General features: G+C 38.0%; 1 protein-coding gene across 1 annotated transcript in view; it reads left to right on the forward strand.

The window, feature by feature from the left end:
- RGS17 (regulator of G protein signaling 17) overlaps window positions 1–22,668 on the forward strand; it is a 70,107-nt gene that overhangs the window by 23,512 nt on the left and 23,927 nt on the right. The window contains exon 2 of the mRNA XM_058801860.1: window positions 16,952–17,095. Within this exon, the coding sequence (XP_058657843.1) occupies window positions 16,977–17,095 (119 nt within the window). The 5' untranslated portion in view covers window positions 16,952–16,976. The remainder of the gene's footprint in view (window positions 1–16,951; window positions 17,096–22,668) is intronic.

The raw sequence follows: 22,668 nt of genomic DNA on the forward strand, positions 1-22,668 counted from the left end.
AATGTCAATTCATCAATACAAATAATAGTTTCAATACAGGCTATTAAAATAATGAGTAATAAGAACAGGCAAATTCTCATCACTCAATAAAAATTATTCTTCTGGATTCATTTGAATTTGAAAAGACTACAAAGCTGATAGAAGTGACAATGGACTTTTTGAGCATGTTTTCTGGCTTTATAACATAAAGTAACTTGCACAAAAATTAGAATTTCAATCCAATGGTAATCTGCCTTACTTAAATATTTGTGTTCATTTCAAATGACTGAAATAACTCTGCAAAGTTTCTGACCTTTAATTATAACAACTCCAGTCAAAGTATTTTAGGCATTACTTGCAGAGTAGCACCTTTCCATTGCACCAAGATCTTCTCTACCTGCTGTTTCCTACGAGGCACTTCCAGTAATGGGACTTCAGTGATACATTGTGGGTTTAGTCAGTGAGGGAAAAGCAGTACATCAGAGAAGATAAGTCTGGCAAATGCTTCCAGCATTTGGGAAATTGATGAATCATGGCATCAGTGGCAGAAGCAGTCTAATGTTGAACTGAACGGTGTGGGAGAATTCCCCCATCCAGAAACTTAGAACATTACTAGCAAAATCTTTCCAACACTACCACACTGCTGTAAACCTTTAGCGTTGCAAAAATTCTGCTTTCCAGCAGCCATAGGGAAACTTTTATTTGTCCTTGGAAGAACAATATTAGATGTTGTTCAGTAGTTTGCAGCAAGACACAACTCTTGGCTTCTGCAGAATCTTTTGTGGTTTTTGAACTATATAACTCAAGCATCTCTCAAAAATTTTGCCTAATATCTGGTATGAGCAGCAACACTTAATTTGAGTATTTTTTTCCGGGAAAGAAGTGCCATCATAGTTGTGAATATCATTATTGAGTAATTCACAAGTGTTTCAGGATAGAGAAGGCTAATTTGTAGTTTTGTTTATGGATAAATAAATCACAAGTAAGACACCTCGTGAGTTCACAAGAACCTGAGCAAGAGTGTCCAGCAACAGCATCTGAATAATTTTTCATAAGCCATTTTTTGGTTCAGCTGATTTTGCTTTCCTGTCAGAGTGCATGTTATTAATGGAGTACACAACTTCCAGGTTCTCATCATTTTCATTAACTAGATTCAGATTATCTGTAGTGATTAGTCAACTTGAAAAGAACTGCCAGAAACCTGCCTTTAACCAGCAGTGTTCTTGACACAGAAGGGGAGGGTGGCAGATAAATCTACATAAAAATAGGGAAAAAAAATCTCCCTCATGTTTTCAGGTTCCTGCCTCCTGCAGTAAGAATTGCTCATGGAGTTGTCTCAGCCTGTCCTAGGGGACCTTATTCCTGCAGTTCCCTCTGTGGAACAGCATCCTTCTGTGGGCTGGAAGCAGGGATGGAGCCACAGGTTGGGTTTGGAGGAGGGAGGACACAGAGGGACCTGCAAGGGATGGTGACCTCAGCCAGGCACCGGTCCAGAGATGACAAAACAGTAATGGAAACTGTCCCCCCAGCCTTAGGGGAAGAAAGGAGCAGGTCATCCAACACTGAGAGCTGGAAGTCTGGGGATAGGAAAGGCTAATAGAGTCGTTTTAGAAATTCTTTTATTTTGACAGGAGACAGTGCTATTTGAAAAGGAAGGTGGGCAGGAGCATTATGTTTCCAAAAGTAGATTGTACCAAAGAATCTGTTGCTTTTGTTATTTTTAAGAACTCAAGTAAAGGTGGCTAATGACCTATGGTATGCTCAGACCAGGAGCAATGCACAAAAAGGAGCCCCAGAAACAACAAATTTTATAACAAGATTTGCATGCAACTAAAAATGGAGTTAAGGACTGGTCTAGATTTCAAAGGTAATTTGGGGAAGGTGAATTTAGATACAAAACCCCACGAGGACTGCAATTTGAGACTAATCCCTTGGCTTACTGAAAGATCCATAAATTGCCTCTTATCAATAAATTTGATAGGCAAAGGAGGGGAATCTGCCTGAAGTTTTGAATAATAAACAGGACTTTGAATTCTGAATGCTATGCTACTTCAGTTCTATTTCTAAATTGATGTCCTCATTTTCCACAATGTCAAAGTCCACCATGGGCAGCACCCCACAAATAACATAAGTACACTTGGCCAGTGTGGAAACACCGAAGGAACTGTGTTGGATTTTCCCCTTAGGATGACTGCAAATTTTTGGAAATTTGATGAGCAGAAGACTGCTTTGTTACAGTCCAAGAGAGCCCTGAAATAAAAGATGAATGGATTATTAACTGCAGCTATATGGAGCACTCAGTTATCCAATGTTGAATGCTGCTGCACAGTTAGTGCTGACAGTATTTCAGAGAGAAAATCAGTAGATTGGAACAAGTAAGCAGAATCAGAGTTGTCCAGGTGACTTTTCCCCCACAAGAGGACAGCTAGACAACAAACAGAAGAGGTAACTAAAACCTGCAGTCCTGCTGGGGCAAGTATTCCTGTTAGGGTTTATAGCTTTTATATCTGTTACATCTTTTCTTTTGGTCTGTGAGCTGTTCCCCTTCAAAAGAGGCTTCAGGTGGCCTCCAGTGGAATGGTGGTCCAGAGACCTCTGCCCCACATGTTCTGTGGGTGTCACGTGTGCCTCTCATATCAGCCTCATTTCTTCCACATCTGTGAGCTCCTCTCCAAAGAACAGGGCAGTTGTCTCCATCAGTTGTCTCCAAGCATAACCAAGTAGTTCCACTGGGATTTTTTTTGTTCTCCTTGTCTGTAATGTGGAATGAAGCCACTCCAAGAGATGTGTATTAGAACTAGCAAGGACTGGCAGAGGGGCATTAGGCATTCTGACCTGTGTCAAGTGTGCTGGGAAGAAATGCTGAGTTTTGCTGTTTCAGTTGTGCATTCACTGAATGTACTAAAGCTTTGCAAGAGGCATGAGCCAAATATGAAACATAACAGGGAAGAACAATTTTGTTTGAGAGCTCTTGAAACAAAGCAGTGGTCTCTTTACTGAGAAATATTGTGTTTAATGTCCCTCTCTGAAGCCTCTGCTCATACTTGTCATTGCAGTTGCACACCATTCAGATATCACCAAGGAAAGACATAAAGTAGAACTCTGAGGCTGCACAGTTGTGTTAAATATTCATCTTTTGTCTCAAAGGACAAGGATTTATTTAGCTGTAGCCAATGTAATGTTTTTTCGCTTCATGAAAAACTACAATGTCAGAGGAATCTCTGCTCCAAATCATGAAACCTTAGAAAGCACTACTATGAAACAAATTTATGTCTAATACTTAAAACACAGATAGCTTTGCAGTAAATAAAATAATTTCTTGCAGTTTTCTGTGATTTATGGGTTTTTTTAGGTTATTTTTCTAAAAACTTTTATACCTAAAGTTTTTAGAGTATCTTCAGAAATGTCACCTTCTTCATAGTGACAGCCTTGTCTTCACTTTGCTTCAAATTAGGGAATTTTTAAGAACTGATTCAGTTCAGAAAGTGCTAGAATAATATGGATGGTTTTGAAAGTCATATAATACAGAACATATTGTATTTTTCATAAGAGGAAAGATGTGTCTTGGTCCATAACAAGATCTGCTTGCTACAGCCCTAATTTCCAGCTTGCTCACTCAACAAAAGCTTCATTATTCTTTTATTGTAAAGGGGTTTAGAGGAAAATATACTAGAAATTGCTATAGTAGATTTTAAGGCGACTGATTCCATATTGCATATAAATATAGAACATACTCTACCTTTTGACTCAAAAGAATAAGCTGAGGCAAATTAAAACTGAACATAAGAATTTTGACCTGAAGTGAGGGCTAGATCAGGCCCTTTCAGATGGAAAAATTTTTATATCTTATGTGACTTAAGAAAATAAGCCTAAAGAAACATTTTTTTCTGATTTTTGCCTTTTTAAAAAAGAGACTTAGGTAGTTTCTAATATTAAGCTTCCTCCTTAGCCTGCTGCAAGGCTTGGTAACTTCAGCCATCTTTTCTAGTTTTATTTCATAGCTTGTTTCTCCTCCCCAAAGCACAAAATGATGAAACTGCACAATTGGCAGGATTGAATCCAACCTAAATACTCCTGACATAGGGAAATAAAACCACAGAGGGGTCTAGCTCTGCTAAACTTCCTAGCTGGGCTAGAAAGCGAGCACTATTCTCCTTCCACACCCTTTTCCAGCAACAACATTCCTTCTTTGCTTCATTGATTGGAGGTAGCTCCTGGGCCAGGGTTGAGGCTGGAAAAACCAGAATTTGATTATTCAGTGGGGGGCTAGCCAGAGCTCAAAAGTCTTCACCATTCATCTTATTTCTGACTTTTCGTGTTGGTTTCCCAACAGATGATCCTTGCTCTGTCTGCCTTTCTCTCTCCACTGATTTCTTGTATGTCATTCAGTTTCAACCAAATAACAGGTCACACTTTCAAAGACAATCTCAAAGGCAAAAGATTAAGCCAAGTGAAACCTGGAAAAAATCAAACAACCAAGTAAAGGAGAGAGGTCCACTAAGGGTTTTGTGGAGACAATCACAGCTGAGTATCTGGGAGAGGGCAAATTGTGAGGAAGGAGGAGTTGCAGATACCTGGATGGGCCAGATCTGCCATGCCCATTGTACTTTTTAATCTACTTAATGCTGTGCTTAAACATACAGTCAGCAGGCTTCCCCAAGCTCCTTTTGCACTGTTCTTTTAAATTAAAACATTACCTTGTCCTCTTATCATTATAGTCATAAGTTTTCTAAAATTCAGCAAAACCCCCTTACCTAAATATATTTCACTGCCTAGAGGATATATTTCTCTTTCTACAAAGCTCTGTAATTTTTTTGTGTTCTTTACATTATGAAATATTGGATAAAAGGATGCCTCTGAACTTCCCTCATGGAATCTGAAACAAGGACATCAGGCTGTACTGCCGGTGAGCAGAGCCTTTATGGGAGGAGGGGTGCTAGACCAGGCATTCACATCAAGCTCCACTCAGTCACATCACAGCAGTGTCTCAAGAGGACTCATCTGCTGATCTTCAAAAATCTATTTTTTTAAGTTAAGTCAATTCACTTTATCTCATTGCATACTCTGGTGGAAGAGCTCCTTTAACGCCTTGCTGTGCAGTAACACAGGTAGTGATTGCAGTCTGTGCTAATGCTCAGCATAAGAGCAGAGAGACTGTAAATGTATGAATGTGACTATAAAAGTGAAACTTTCATACAAAATTTACATGTTCCCAGAGATTTTGAAGCTTTTAGGTTTTCACAGCATGTACTCAGTCCCTTGTGGTTTAGCATATTTTTCTTTTTTTAACATTGGTATAATATAAAGATAATGAAAAATCATGAACTTCATATTATGGAAGAATAGTTTTAAGTTACAGCCTTTAAACTTTACAAAAACAAAGTGTTAAAGTGTTAAAGATCTTTCATGTAAGACTCTTTTGTAATTCACTTATAAGTGGTATTCAGAAGGTTTTCTGTGTTTGGATGTATTTTTCTCTTTTCTGGTCATCAAATGATTTGCACTTCTTTTTCTCTTCTTAAGCTTTGAAAAAATGCAGTAGCACCACAACCTTCCCTAGGCAGGTATTGCTTCAAGTAAACATCATAGAAAGAAATGGAGGGGAAAAATTAAATTCTGGAATATCACTTACTGTTGTTATTTTTCCTCCAAATTAAAATATCCTTTCTGAAAAGAAAAAATAATGTATTCTTTCTATCAAAATTTTTATTTAGCATTTGTAGGAATTATAAAAAAATAACTCACATACTTGGTAGGGTAAAAAATATGAGAAAGAAAAAAAAAGGAAATAAAGCCTCCTACATTGTTTTTTAATATTAAGTTTTCCATGCAGCAATAACTGTGAGATTCTGCAGGAAGACATAATTTTTCATTACTGTTGGTGCATATGAAAATACATGCACAGCTTGCTATAAAAAAAATTTGTTTACTAGGATGGTTGGCATTTTGTATTTTCAAACTGACACATTAAATAATGACCATGGAAAGAGAAAAGAGAGGAGAAGAAGTAATTAGTTTTGTTTTCTTTCTGTGAACCTCCATACATCCCCTCCAACACACAACATGCTAAATAGTTTTCCACAGCAGTAGTTTCAGAACATCTTAAGCTCTCTGCCTCCGTGTATTACTTTGGAAATTTCTACGAACTGAGATACCACATAACCTGCTAGGTACTTTGTGTATAATTTAGACTTCATGTCTTTTTACTTCACACTTGCACCATACCTCTGTGTTTAGGGGAGGGAGGCTGTGCTCCTAGTGTTCACCAGTGAGTGGCTCTGGAGAAACCCATTCTTCCAGGCAAGCTAACAAACAAGACACTAGTGAGGATTCAGGCAGCTGAGGCAGATGCTCAGGTGGTGAGGTGCACAAAGGAGGCTGCAGCTTTCTGCAAGGGAATCCTTCCAGCCAGAGAAGGGATAAAATGAGGACAAGAGAAAGGAAACTTGCTTTCTCTCACTGAAAAGACAGTAAGTTCTCAAATGCTCTTATAATGGCAAGGGGATTTAATCTGGAAGTCTGAATTTGGTTTTTTCTCCACAAATCTGTTTTTACTTTCTGTGCTGCCTAGTGAGTTGTAGTGAGTCTTGCTGCAGCAGCATTAGACAGGCCTGCTATATTGCTCTGCAGGTTATCAGTTTCACAGCAGAGCTGGCAGACACCTTAACCAGGTAAAGAACGTGACCTCAGAAGAGGGATGGAGGCCATGGAAAAGAACAGGCTTGAGTGCATATTGTGCCGTATAGTGCATATTGTATATTATAGTACCATATTGCATATTGCACTACTGGCTGAGTGCAGCCTGTACCACTGCCCTGGGTTGTTGCAGGTGAGTACAAATCAAAGCTTGAAGAGCACAGTGCGGTAATTTTGAAAAAACCTGTGGTGGTTTTTTTTCTGCTGTCAGAGAACCTTAGATTGCAAACAGCTTCAGGGCCTTGACTGGTGGCTTCCACCACACAGAGATGTGTTGGGCATGGGGCATGGCTTGTCTTTTCCATGAGATCTAGGCAGAGGTTTTATGTATTTGACCACATAAATGTTGTTGCTGAAATGTTCACTCTGTTAACATATAAACATAGTTCAGAACACAAAGTAGCTGAAAGCTGTGCCTGTTCTTCTATATATTAAAAAAGCCTCCCATTATAAGAGTGGTTTTTCAAGCCATATAGTTTGTGTGATGTCTCAGACATCCACTCTAATTTCTAGCTCCAAAATGGTTCTAACCCAATATTTAGTCAGGTAAATTCATGGGTTTTGTCTTCCATCCTTATTTTTTCATTGTCTTCCCATTTTCCTACTCTAGTCAGCTGTTGGTTTTATTTCATGCCAGTTTTTCTTGTTAACTTGCAGAATGGAAGAAAGTTATAAAAGAGCCCCTGATAACTCCTCCTGACTGTCCTGTGCTGGTGGCTGGATCAGTCTCCCAGTTCCCTCTGCACTGGTGAAGCCCCAGCCATGTCTCAAAACCAGCTGTAAGGGACACAGAGCCTGGGGAAGGGAGAGCACCAATTAGAGGCTGTAACAAAGCCTTGAGGACCTCTGTGTCCACAGTGCCCACTCCAGCACATCCATACATCCATGAACCATTCTGCTACTTAAGAAAAGAGCCACATTATTTTTATAAGTGGGAAACCCTCACATGTGACTGACCGTGAAGGATGTGATGCTTAGTATCAGCAGATGGAGAAATGTGCAACATGCAGGTGAACAAAGTAGCATTAAACACAGAACAAGCCAGTACAGTGAAAGATTCAGACCGTAGAAATACAGGACTTCAGACAAAAAACCCTTCTCCAAGCATGGTGACAGTATCTGGTTCTAATACCATGTGCCAGCATGGTGGAAAAGAGCACATCCCTTGCACAGAGTAGAACTGGTCTTCTCTCACTTCCTCAGACCAGCAAGCATCAGCACTGTCTACAAAAGTACCAGGAGCTTGCTATGAGTTTAACAGAAGTAGCACAGCTTGTGGGAGAGAATTGGAGATTCATTACAGGGGGGTGTGCACCAGCCTGGCCACTCTCTGCCAAGGACAAGTATTTCTTTAGTTCTATGGCCATGAAGTTCATAAAAACTGTAACGTGAGCAGAACATGGCACCTTGACCAGCCTATCTGAGTGTAGTGCTTGCATTCACCTTCTCCCACTGTTCCAAGCCATCAGAAAAACTTTAGGCTGTTGCTGCTTCTTTCCACCTTCTCCTCTCCCTCTGTCATACCATATTAACCAAATACCTTCTCTACACCATACTATTCTCTTAGTTTTGTTTATACTTATTATTGTATTTTATATTTTTTTCCTTTTGAGGGTGGCTGAGGAAAGGAGGACTGGAACACAAAGAGATAATGTCAGAAGATATCTCAAAAGTCAGTCAGTGTAACTAAAATCAGAATGACTACCAATTATTGAGTTATTTCAAAAAGCCTATAGTCAGGAAGCCTTTTTGAAGCTCCTTCTGTTTAAATTTGAGTCTTTCATTTTGAAAAGGAAATTGAAAAAATAAAGGGCCTTTGAAGTAGAGGATGCAAGTCTTCATCTTACAGTGAAAATATGGATTCTGTCATTTCAGAGACTAGAACCATGTCCAGTGTGCTTTCAGAAAAGCTCTTCTCACATTAAAACAATTTTCCTAATCCTTTCCTTTGTCTTTCAACCCTTCATAGCATATGCACCATAAACAAAATTTATGTGCACTTATCTGATTAAAAGTTGCCATTTCTGCAGATGAAAATTCTCCAGAATGGTCTTATCTGCAGAAAAAGTAGTTCACCAAAAATAAAGCTTGTTTGACACTTGGATCACACCTGCAAATCTTTTTAGCCTATGTTGGCTACAAATTCTTGTGCTGTGTCTATGAATTTTTTCTTAAATTTCTGCAGAAATTTGTGCAGAGTCTTTGCAGTTCACAAAACCCCCAGATGACAGCTGGCTTTTTATACAGACAAAAGGCTTTGAGCACAAGAAAACTTATTTAGAAATTACAATGCTAATGCATAAAATAAAGCTCTCTGGGTTCTCAAGTGTCTTCTTAGTGTCCTCTTTCTGAGAAATGTCAGAGACTTTAACAAAGCACTTATTTTCAGCAATATGTCAAGGTTTGTATTTCCCCACTGTAAGGAAATTATCTTCTCAGCTTTCTAAAGTGTTATGTGTGTAAGTCAGTGGAAGCCATGCTAGCTATAATGAATAGGAATATAGATGTCATGTAAACAGGATTCTTAGATGTTTTTCAAACACAAATATGAATAAAAACAATGCACTTAAAAATAAATAAAAGGCTTCCTGATGAGTTTTATATTTTGCTTTTTATAAAATGTTCCCGAAGACTGTAAAGTGCTTTTAATCATAATTTTAATGCAGCTTCTTAAAAACCACATGCAGTCATCTCAAACTTTTCAATAATGCATTACTGTCAGGTTTAATGTTTTGTTGCTGAACAGTAATGTCTGATTCAGAAGCACAAATGCATATTTACTTGATGACGCGAAGATTTAAGCAAGGCTTCTTCAGGATACCAAGTTCCCATAACATAATAAAAAGAAATCTCAGACATCCTTTTTGAGTACAGAAGTATGGGAAAGTCTAAAAAGAATATTACTGTAAAAAAGACAAGGATTTCGTAGTGTTCAGCCAAATTGCACAGTTTCAATTTGAATGAATATTTGTATAGGAGTGTTCTATCCTAAATAAAACATTTAATGTCTGAACACTTTTTGCCAGTTTTCCACTAGATTTTATTTTCTTTTTATCCTATCCTATAATGGATAGAATTTCCACTTTATGACCTTCTCAGGGCTTGCTGCAGAAGACTTTAGAAACTAGAGTCCTACATCTCCAAGTCAGAAGACCTGACAGGAGAAAGATGTCTGTATGGCAGTAATAAATCATGTGCCTTGAAATTTTTTTGTTGAGCTTCAGTAACTAATAGAAGAGCAAGGTATTTTGCAGTAGACATTCGAGTCCTCAGTTCTCCAAAAGCAAAAGTCAGTAGGTGCAATAACTTGTTCTCTGAGCCAACAGGTATTCAAAACCTAGGATGTCAAAAGTTCAAGATAACTCACAGTTGCACTTCTTCTGGTAGATTTCTTCTTTTCCATCCATTACTTTGTATGAATTTATTTGTGAAGTAGTGAATGACTTTCAGGATTTATTAAAGAAACCATGTTGAGGTTTCTCTTGTGCAGAGTGAATAGCATGAATGCCATTGCTGTATGATGGCTGTTAAGTGGTCAGCAGCACCCAAAAGGATGCCTATAGTACTGCTGTCTTGATTTTGTGCTCACTCAGCATTGCGAGGGGAGTATGGAAATCTTTTTGTAGCTCAGAGACATCTGTTAAAATCTTGTGGTCTGTCTTCATTTAGCTTGAGGTACCTTTAAAACATTCCTCCAGATGAATGAAGACAGCACAAATAAAAAATCGATGTTGTGTTAGGGCTGTCTTTGCATTGCAATCAGTGATATTATTTAACTGGCAGCTGTATTCAGACTGTGTTGCATAGTTCTGTTACTCTAGGAAATCTGTTCTTAAAAAGCACTATGGATTCCAAACAGTATATCATACTGCCTTTAAAACAAATAGGACATCACAGATCATTAGATGTGCCACATTGTAGCATTCTCTGAAGGTTTTTGTTTAGTGTTTCAAGTTAAAAAGTGGTCTATACATTGAAAATTGACTGACTACTGAAAAAAACCCTGACTATTTGAGAAAAAAAATAAAAGCAACAGTATTTCAGGGTTATCTTTGTCACTCTCTTGCTGACTCTTTTACTAAAACCCAAGCAACCAAACAAACCAATCAAAATCTTATAAAGGTCATCCAATTATCCCCAAACAACTCATTAAAAATATTTAATAAGGTGTTAATGTAACTCTATTCTAATAAACATTGAGATTTTCCAAATATATGGAATATATTCTAAAGTGGTAGTTTGAAGTCTTGAATCCACAGGATACAAAGTCTTCCTCAGTGTACATTTTAGTTCTTACGGTGAAGCCTGGATGGGGTCTTAAACGGATATTGTCTACCTTAATCTTAGGTTTTAAAGGCTTTCAAAACCCCTAAACTTAAAAACAATCCTTGTTAGGAATCGAGTGAATGCCAGTAAAGACAGTGAAAACAAGTATGGTTAAGAGATCGATAGAATCATATCTGGGTTTGAAATAAACTAGTATAAAGTATGAATTTAAGCTACACAGTTGAGGTTTTGGCCCTTTATTTTCAAAGTCAGAAGAAGAAAAGCAATGTGGGAGTACTGATGTGACAGATCACAAAAAAAGAGATATTTTAAGGGCTAAGTTTCTTGCCTGCAGAGTAAATCACCCTCTGTATCCTTAAGTCATCTAGTGCACCTTTCTTTTGCAAGGTGATCTTGCTTGCCTATTGCAAAGTTTGAAAAAAGACAGATTGCTCTAGCTGATTCTGCACCAATTCTGCCCCGAAATTTCAGCCATTATGTGTCCTACCTGCAAAAAAAGACAAAATGCCACTTCTTTGCTGTATAAAATGGTACGTGTTTATCCTCATCCTTATATGATCTCTCTCTTCCAAAACAGCTTTTAGACAATGGTTCCAGAAGACAGGAAAGGATAGAAACTCTTCTCAACCCCCTGTGGAGTTACAAGATTTTTCTCTGATTTCATAGCTCAGGAGCTTCTCCGGGGAATGCCTTCACAATGCTAAGAGGGGGACAGAAAATATTGCAGGGGGGTCATGTGCAAGGGAAGGCTCCAAAACAAGCAAAGAGGGCCAGATGGGACAGTGCCAAAACTTCAGAAAATTCAGTACTGTAATGACAGCCTTTTGAGGAAAGGGGGGAAAAAAAGAAAAAAAAACTTTTCATCAGAAGAGAGACATCAAATTAAATGATTGAAATGGTGCAACTTGTGTTTATTGCCATGTCCAATACCTTGAGAATTGCTGGGAAAAACACTTTAAAACCTATCTAAAAGTTAGCACAAATCCTACAGGAGGTAGAGAGTTGGGGAAGTGTAACAATTGCGAAATTGCCTTTTTTTTCATTTTCTAGAGTTACTCTGTGGAATTTGAAGGGACTGTAGTCTGTATTCAATATGGCTTCCCAGGTAGTAATGTAATAAACCAAATAATTCTTCCATCAGTTATTTCTTTTGAGCAGCCTTCCCAAGACAGTTCTCTGCACACAAGGGGTTTTCTGTAATAATTACTCCTGGGAACCCAGTGAAATAAGTGGTATTTACACTATCTAAACACAGGAATAGATCCTTGTGCTATTGGTTTCAGAACTAATAGGAAAGCTTACTCCAAATTTCTAAGGGTTTTATAATATTCATAATCTTCCAGCACTGGAAGTTTGAAGGCTTTCACAGACTTCCTTACTCTGCAGCTTATAATAGCTATCTGTCTCATAACTGGTATAAAAAACAGTTGCTCTACCCTTGGGCTCATTTCCTCAGCTACAGAGCAGGGCCAGCAGATGTTATGCAAAATGAAGTCCTCCATGATTGTGGGATTGTTCAGAGGTCCATAATACCAACCTACTCCCAAGAGAATGAGTCAGTCCAACCAGCTCAAATACTATTCCTATTTCCTATCAGTACAAACAGAAATCATAACACAGTTAGTAAACCATGCCACCAAATGGAGGCAAAGAGCCAGATGCAAAACCAGCAGAAGAAATTGATACCTGTGATAGTCTGAGAGATCATATGTAGTATACCAAGGAGAAAAACTGTTCATTGGACAAAAGGCTCACCTTAACCAACTACTCAGTACTTTTGCCAAGCTAGAGGGTCTCAGGAAGAGTGAAAGTGGTGAAAAAGCTAAAAGGTAAACTGAGATCTTGGAGACAGTGTGTATTATTTGTACTGTTATTCTATAAGGTCTACTCAGAATCACTGCACAACATTCTAGTCCTTCATAATTATGTACTAACTTTCACACTCCAGAAAAATTGTTCATTTCATCGGAGTCACTTGCTGAATCAAAGATTCTAAATTTCTTTTTATGCCTTGGACCAAGGCACCAAAAATAAACCCTCTGTCTGCTCAGTCTCTAAATATAGCCAAGAATTAAGATATTCCTGCTTCTGCTTCCTAAATAATCTAATGGAATCAATTACTGTTTTGCGTAGATGACATCTGGTATTTGCAAATAAAACATGAAACATGAAATCCAACCAAAATAAGCATGAAACTGAAGTTTACAGCCATCCAACTACATCCTCAGTAAATGTAATAGGTTTGATTCACAGAGTGGGTTTTTCATATTATAAATTTCAGCTTAAATCTCTCTGAGAGAAAGTAACACAAGCAGAAGAATAGGGCTGAAGACTTTGACTTCAGCCACTGGTTGAGCCAGTGAACACTTCGGTTGTTTACTGAGAACACTGTCCCATTGCTTGGAGTTTCAGCCTCCTGCTTTTATTGGGCAGAACACCAGTCATGCCAAGCAAAATCATTTTTTTTGGACCATGAGACACAGCAAGGTTCAGAGTGAGCACCAATGTCAGCTGTGGAAAGGAGAGAATCTGAATTGGATTAAATACAACTTTTTCCCACTGTGGCAATAAGATATTTCCCCATTATATTTGGCAGCTAAGGATAGTCCCACTATATAATATCCATGTTTACAACCCATTTCAGAATGTATCCCATCATAGCACTTCACTGGCATTGCAATTAATGCTTTATTCTGCTGGAGCCGGAATCTCCTTGGATATACATACAGGACTGGGGGATGTTGCTTGCTCTTTCTTCCTTTTTTCCTTCCTTCCTCAGGAAAAGAATTCTTTACTGTGAGGGCAGTGAGGCACTGGAAAAAGTTGCCAAGAGAAATTGTGGCTGCCCCATCCATCCCTGGCAGCATTCAAGGTCAGGTTGGATGGGGCATTGAGAAACCTGGCCTAGTGGAAGGTGTCCCTGCCCATGGCAGGGAGATTGGAACCAGATGATCTTTCAGGTCCCTTCCAACACATTCTATGATTCTGACTCTGTGGTTCTTTTCTTTCTTTCTTTTATCTGTTTCTTTTTATTTTTCAAATACAGCCTAAATAGATAAATGTAACTTTACCTGCAATGAAGGACTGCCCTCTTCCTTCACCAAATAATGCATGGCCAGAAAGGATATGGATTATGTGCCTCCCCATACTCCAGAGTTGTTATAACATAGCAAACAAGCCGTTCTATTCTAAAGACTGGCTAGACAGGCTCTGAGCAACCTTGGAGGAAGTAATTTCTCCTGAAATGCTCTACAATGGAGAGCCATATTTCCTCACAATTCTGTGTCCTACCAAACTTGCAAACCTCTGAAACAGTTTGCCATGGTAGTTAATACCAAAAGATGAATGCTGGAGACTTTTCAGTAGTTGAGGTTGCTGGTCAGGATCAAAGGTGTAAAACACTCCTGTAAAACCCCACTTCTGACTGTCCCTCTCTGCCATATTCTGTGTGTTGGGAACTGCAGTTGCAGATTTTACCTTTCTGCAGCTGCATAATTCCCACTCATTTCACCATCACTTGCTGACAGTGTGAGCAGGAATGGAAGAAAGTGGTCCCCACATTCTTTTTGCTGCCTGATGTTCAGTTTTCTCCCCTGCCCTGTCCAAGTTCTCGAGGTAAATGAGAAAGTCACTTGAAGCAAGTTAAATCTATTTTTTTTCTTCTCCCTCTAGATTAAATTTCAGTCATGGCTATTCTTTTATCAAATTCACCTGGTCCCTGTACAAATGCTGCTTCCAACGCAGAGAAGGGAATGAGTGACTGTGAGCTGTGCAGGAGAAAAGGGAGAGGGTTATTTATTTTAGTGGCAGCAGCATCTTGTGGTGTGGTAAAGTTTTTGTGAAACTACATCAAAGTCACCAGTGGTCATCATCATGTCTGAATGGATAACCTTCATCCTGTCCCCTGTATTTATAGTGCCACATATTCTATCCATAGTACATGTTATATATATATGTAGCTAAAATGGTGAAAAAAATGCTTGACTTCAGGTACACAGGTGGAATGAATGGGATTATAGGCAAACAATCCTTAAATATGGATGACTTACTGGCTTCTGAAACTAATACATTTTGTTTGGTTTTTTTTTGTTGTTGTTGTTGTACAAATATTTCTAGAATCACTATCTTACTTAAAAGAAACAAACATTCCATTTGCAAATATCTGGCTTTAATTCCTTTAACCACAGTCATTGCACTTGCTGAAAAAAATACCATTTCACAGCATGACACAGCTATCTATGAAATAATTTAAATGCATCATGCACAGTCAGCAGAAGTTCTGCATTGTAATTTGGAGAAAAGGACTTCATACCGTCACTTACTCTCTGAGCTACATATTATGCTTCAACAATTTCCCTTCCTTCCTATCTATTGAAAAAACATGGGCAGTTATTGAGTTACACCAGAGCATCCCTTTTTAACCCCAGTGGTTTGCATTTGACATGAAAAAAAAAAAAGGTGTGGTTTTTGTTTGCATGTCATTTTAATTTTCAAGAGCAGCTATAAACCATAAGTCATATCAATGGCATAAGCAGGTGCAACTACCAGTGATAGTTGCATGGCTTTTCATTGTTTGATTTGACCAAACACTACAGAAATTACTTGATTCTCCTCAGTGACAGTATACATGGAAAAGGTAGCTATGTAAGAAGCCAAAATAACCACCAACCTTGAGTTTCTTGAGTTTTAGAGCATGGGTTTGAGTTCTGAAGCTTAGTATCCTTGCTGTGTGTGGTTGTCTGTAAGCTGTCTAGAAGGACATTATTGCAGAATAAAAGCCTTGGGAGTTTTAGCAACCATGTAAATGATAACTCTCACAGCTGCTGCTTGAGTGCATGTAGAAGTGGCATGTCTCTTATTTGTCTGTGCATGGTGTACCCAGGTGACAAATCAATCAGATTTTACCTTTCCCCAGCACCCCTGGTTGTAGCAGGATGCCCTGGGAGTATGGAGCACAGTGCATGCTGCTCACACCAGGCCATCTCTACCTGCTTCTGTTTTAAACCAAGCTCCTCCCCACAGTAATCTGTTAGCACTTTTGCAAAGGCAAAGGTACCAAATTTTACTCTAATTTGTATGTTTGTATTTGCTATTACTCTGAGAAACTTAAAGTTGTTGTAGAAAGATGTGAGTAATTAGAAGGATCCTGACATCTAAACCTTCCTAATTAATGTAATTTATCAGTAAATGTTTAACTTCTTTGTAAGACTAGATAATGCATGGTATACTACTTCCAGCTGCATATTTTAAGTCACTGGAAGGAAAAAAATCTTGGCCTAGTAAAATCTAGGAAAAACTGGCAATGAGCAAAGATCTGTGACTTTGAGAAAAGATTTTTTGAGAAAAGATCTTTGACAAAATAGTCTCAAAGTTGTAAAAGTATTTTATAAATACATATTTACTATTCATTTTATTTACCAAGAATAACTCTTAAGTAACAAACCTCTCTGTTATGTCATATGAAAATCTTGGCCCTTACCAGACAGCTGCCCTCAATATAAGATCACGTACATCAATTTCAATGGTCCATCATAGACTAAAGTCAAAAGTAAAAAAAAAATCAGTTTCCAACTCATGTTGAAGATGAATAACCATCCTGCTGTATTTTTAGCTGTATATTTAGCACAATGGAAACAGCTGTGATAGTCCTATGGTGAGGAACAAGGCAGTCTCTCCCAAGTGCTACAAAAGCTGTATGGCTTGCTGTTAGAAACACTGATAATAAAGAGCTCTTTGAGTGCAGCCTAAGCAGTAAGGATGGGCTCTATTCAGCAGCCCAGGAGCCTAAGAGTGCCACTGAGATGTGCTCTTCTGGAAACTGCTTTCAACACACTGGAGCTATTCCTTGGCTGGCTCAGGTGATGGTCACATGCTTTTGTTGCCATGTGCTGTGAGAAGCAGTTGCATCAGGCATTGCTGTAGAAATGTGAATGTAATTTATGACGGTCTGTAGTAATTCTGTACATCTCTTATGTCTGTGTTCTTATAGCCACTTGGGCACTGAAGTAGCTGACATGAGAAAGAGGCAGCAGTCACAAAATGAAGGAACGTCAGCTGTGTCTCAAGCACCTGGAAACCAAAGGCCCAACAACACATGTTGCTTTTGTTGGTGCTGTTGCTGCAGCTGTTCATGGTATGTCCTGTAGTATATTTGCTTCCATATCTGCCACAGGTAAACAATGAGAATGGAAAGCACTGAGAACCTGTTAACTTCTGGGAGAGGAGACACAGTTTAATTTTTCACTTAAAAATTTGATTTAAATATTCCCTGATTTGGTTGGACATCTTGTGATGGGGAAGAGGAAAGGATAGTAAATTCAAGCTATATTTATCCTACTTAAGCCATAACTAAATGAGAAAATTTCGGTTGTAAAACATGTATTTGTGAGTGAGAGACTCAATAATGAATATTTTATAGCTTGCATTCAAAACAGTTTGTTCTGCTTGTACTTCTGATAGTGCAGTTCTCTGCATTCAGGAGAATAAAAGGGAGATGGTCATAAATGTGAATATGTGGTATCCTGTTATATTAATAATATAAATAATATAAATTTATAATTTATATCATTATAAATTATAAATAATTTATAATAATATAAATAATAATATAAATTCTGTAAATCTGAAAACATGAGCCTTAAATTCCTAGTGGCCTAATTTTAGTGGCTGCTTGTCCTTTCCTCAACAAAGTGTTCACTTGTAAAGTCAAAGATTTAAAGTCAGTTCCAAAAATAGCTTTAAATTCTCAGTGTCTTGAGATGCATCAGATCTTTATTTCTTATTTTTATGAACACAGTATTGAAATATAAGGTAAATGACATTCAGTACTGTTCAGAGCCTGTGCATCCTATTAACCAGACAATTCAGTGTTTTGAAGTCACCATTCCTCTGTGTATCTGTGTTATTTTCACTTCAATCACCCATCTGGCCCCAGTCTAAAACCTGAGGCTATTTGCTTCAGTATGTTTAAAAATACTTACCAGTATATATGCACTAGGGATAGGGTTTTTTCCAAGATACTGCCACATCCTGGAGGCAGTGGCAGGGGGGACCTGCCTTGGCTGTTATTTCCAGTTTCACCTGAAGGCAGAGTGTATTGAGAGCAAGGATGAGCCAGAGCTCATGTTTTACCAAGAAACTTTGCAATATGTTCAATCCATATTGAGAAATAGGTGGAAGTGTATTAAACAGGAAGCAAAGAGAGGGTGTTTTGTCACTTTTCTTTCTGCTCTGGGACAAGGGCACAATGTCAGCTATGCTCTTACAGTCCAGAGATTCATTTACCTGTGTGCTATTTCAGGAAGTGATCTTTATCAGATACCACAAGATAAGGATAAAACAAGTAGATATGCACCTCCTCAAGCTACCCACAGTAAAACACCTCACAGCTACTGTGAATCTGCAATTTAGGAATTTCCTGGCCCAGAGTTCCTTTTTGTGTGGTTTATAGACCTTGGTGGAATTTTCTTTCCTTAATTTGGCAAAACATTTTCTGAAGCGACTTTCTAAACTCATCTAAAATTTTGGCACCCAGGGTTTCCTCTAGCAATAAATTCCTAAGAGGGCCTGTGTACTCCCTTTTATTTGTGTTAACCTACTAGAAATTAATTTTATTTGATGCTTCCTTTTTCTTATGTGAAGAACAGTGACTAATCATTCCCAGGATGGTCAAGATTTTACGGAGCTCTCTCATACCTTCCTTCACCTGTTTTGTCTTCCTCAGTCTTCTCTATTTTAATCTCTGTGATACAGAAACTGACCCAGACCATGATTTATCCTCATCTGTCCTATTTGCTCATGTACCTTATGCTCACTATATACCTGCTTATTCTATACTATTTCCTGTCTGAGATGTGTGACTAGATCTGTGTTGTTGAGACATGGATGCACCATATTATGTGTTTGCTCTTGAGTTTTGTTACTAATTCCTAGCACTCTGCTTATTTTTTAACAGCCCCAGAGATGATGTTTTCATGGAATTATCCACCCTGAATACAACATCTCTTTCCTGAATGAAAATAAAGCCCATCATTGTGCATGTACAGCTAGGGTTGGCTTTTGCCTTGCATGCTAGAATATTAATAATATTCATATAATGTTAATAGTATTCAATAAAATAATGTTAATAGTATTCAATAAAATATCCCTTTCTAAAACTTAATGACAACTGATTTCATTTTTAAAGCATGCTGCAACTGAAGAAATCTTAAATTTGACAATAATACTCTAGTTTGAAGCCTTGTGACCCTTGGAGTGCCTCCAGTCCTTAGAAGGCAGTACCATTATATATGTAAACAGCTTATGCACATTAAACTTACATTAGAGTAATTATTGATTAAAAACTTAGGATGTACCTTCAACTGCTCTATTAATTGTTTTTACTGTCTTTCAGGGTTTTTCAGGGCTTGAGGTTGGGATTTTTCTTTGCAAAGTAAATTAGATAGACCATGGAGAAATCCTGTTAGCTAGTTTTCAAGATTAAGTAAAATAAGTGATCAAAGGAACAGTTACATCACTCATGTTGCTAAAATCAAAAAGAGAGAAAATGTGATGCAATAAGTATTTTACAGCTTTAATTTCTAAGTTTCTGTGGTAGAAACTCCATTAGAGGAAAGATGGGACAAAACTTTGAAAAATGCAGTATGAAATGTTTGAGAACCTCAGTTAAAATTAAGTCATTGATTGTGATGCCAAATTTAATAATAACTTTTAAAAAGTAACTAACTTCATTATTCTCTCATATATAGGGGATTCTAACTAATTAATTCTCTAGGGTAGTTCTCTGTAATGGAAAAGCCTAATCAACAATTGTAACAGGTTCTCTGGACCTAATGTAATTACATTCTTTCCCTAGTTCCACAGGTCTTTGTATTTGAATAACATTAATTTCTCAAGAGATACCTATCTGGAAATGTTGCTAGATTCATTAATTGGGAAGGCAATGTTAGAATTTTCTTCAGTTTTTCCATCTGTATGTGACTGCTGATAGCTCTTACATCTCTGACCATTTATTGCCTCAACTTGTTCACCATTCACAGAAGTGGTAGAAGTATGTGCAGATTTTATTAAAAAATGTTCCCTTCCTTCTGTTCAAAGAGCTAGTTCAGTAGTTCCTATATTCAAATAAATCATTAGAATTCTGAAAATATCTTTTGTGAATCCTGTGAGACTTGTTTTTTTCTGTTCTACCCCATGTTAAAATCAGAATAGCCATTAAGTCTTCTGTTTACACAACAGCATAGGCAAATATTCATACCTTTGTTTGGGGAAATATAATTTTGCTTAACAGACACTTGTTAAGAGCAAAAAATTTGAGAAATTATTTGGTACATCTTATTAAAACCCTTTTAAAAGTTATTTTTCTCTAATATATCTTTCTTAAAGATAACAACTATTTGAAGGACTTCTCTACTGTTATGGGATAATCCTTGTAGGTAGCTTAGCCCCAGGCAGATGCTTACTCAGCAGCAGAATGGAGAAGAGAATCAGAAAAGTGAAAGTGACAAAACTCTTCCATTGAGATAAGGAGTTTAATTGATAAAGCAAAGTTGTGTGCACAAGTAAAACAAAACAAAAAATTCATTCACAGCTTCCCATCAGTTCAGCCATGTCCTGGAAAGCCATGGTCCATCACATCTTACAGTGACTTGAGGAAACAGATGCTACAAATCTCAACCTCCATCCTTCCTTTTTCTTCTGCAGCTTTTATTGCTGATCCCAATGTCATAATGTAGGGAATATCCCTTTGGTGAGTTGTGGTCCCAGATGTGTCTCCTCACAACTTCTTATGCACCCCCAGCCAGCCCACTGACCAGACAGTGTGAGAAACAGAGAAATCCTTGATACTGTTCAGTGACTGCTCAGCAGCAGCTATAACATTAATGTGTTATCAACACTGTTTCGGTCAAAAATCCAAAACATAGCACCACAAGGATAGCTATGAAGAAAATTAACTCCATCCCAGCCAGACTCAGTACAGCTCTTGGCACTGATAATTATCAGGACAGTAAATTGCTCAGTTTACAGGGACAAAGCAAGACTTATTACCAAGTTTTGCTCAGATTGAAAAATAGTGGAGATTAACGGGACTATTAAGATGGCTATTTTATTTTAATAGGTATGCTCATGAGGTTGTCCAACTAGTTTAAGCTCTGAACTTGTTTCTGAGTACAAGTAGTGAAGGTAACACTCAGTGTTTCTCCTCAGTGGAAAAAAATAAAGCCCTTCTGAAGCTCCCAACAGGAAATGCTTGTCCCGTTTCAGCAGAAAAAGAAGATACATCCCTGTGAAGATCTTCTATAGACCTTTTTCTCTTCACTGACCAGACGTAGACCTTAGGCACTCATTTCAGGAAGACTTCCTAATTTAAGTAGCTAACAGACAAGTACCAGTCATGTACCTATGGCCCTGGACTGAATCACCCCCTGTCTTAAGCTTCTGCAAAGCTCCATTTCAATAGAGGACAGAAGAATGTGCTTCTTTATGAAGCATCATTTCAATGACTTGGGCAGCCTGAGACTTGCAAAATTTGCAAAAAGTCTTCTGACATGACATTCCATAATTTCCTCAATTACACTTTCTTCAGAGACTTGCCCATTTAGTACTTAGAGCTGTGACTTTATCATTTTGAGCTCAGTTTGACAAGGTTAGAGGAGTATGCCTGCTATTTCACCTCCTCAACCTTATTTAGAATCCATTACTCCAGCTTTCTGAGCAGACATGAAACTAGTTGTTTTCTTGCAAACACTTGTAAATTACATTCTTCAAAAAAAAACTCTTCAGGCACTAGCACAGGGAGGTTGACTTTTCTGCCAGTTTTATTTTGCTTTCTCCTTTGTCTCCTACCCAGAGCAGGAGTCATATCTTTTTGTTCCCCCTTTCATAAGGTGCTCTGTGAATTTGAAAACTGTGGGACACTGATGCCCAATAATCTGTCTCCTTTTACTGCACACAGAAGGCTCAGAAGTGATCTGACATCTGCCCTGCAGAGACTTTAGCAGTATGGCAGTCTGGGGGACATGGAAAGGCTTCCAGGGGATAAGTGAAGATGATCACTTAGCTTCACCTGTTGCTCGATTGAAGTGAGTGAGCTGAAGGGCCTTTACCCAAAAATGTAACCATTAAAACTGCTGAAGACTTGTGGAAGAGAGTTTCCCACACACAAGAGATCCCAGGGAAGATAGGGTATTTGCCATCTTGGCAGTAAACAAGAGTTGCTCTTGGCAAGAAGCCTTTCTCCTCAGTTCTTATAACTTGTCTATGACTGCTGTGAGCTACTCTGAAATTTCTTCCTGATGATGTTGCTGCACAAATATTTTTCTTTATTAAAGGGAACATTTTCCTTGCAAGAGTTTCACAGTTTACTTGGGCCTGAAAGAAAATATTTCTGCCACTTGTGCAATGAATATGAAATGGCAGACACAGTTCTAAGAACAATTTGAAATTGCATTAATACCCGTTCTCTATGGGGTTCAGTGTTATACTCTTAATAAACAGTGTGCTCTAAATGTAATAAAAAACAATCAAAAAAAAAAACTACTTTTTTTTCCTTTATTTTTTTTTCTTTTTGTATTTCCCACCTCTCTAGTAGTTTGAGAAGAATAACATTTTCCTGGCATGTTCAATCTTAGTTTGTTATCAAAAAATTGTGTCAAGGCTTTGCATGGGTCTATACAAGATTATTTCTGGGGGCTACAGTCATGGCTG

Source organism: Ammospiza caudacuta, chromosome 3 (assembly GCF_027887145.1).
Source record: "Ammospiza caudacuta isolate bAmmCau1 chromosome 3, bAmmCau1.pri, whole genome shotgun sequence".
Lineage (NCBI taxonomy): Eukaryota > Metazoa > Chordata > Aves > Passeriformes > Passerellidae > Ammospiza > Ammospiza caudacuta.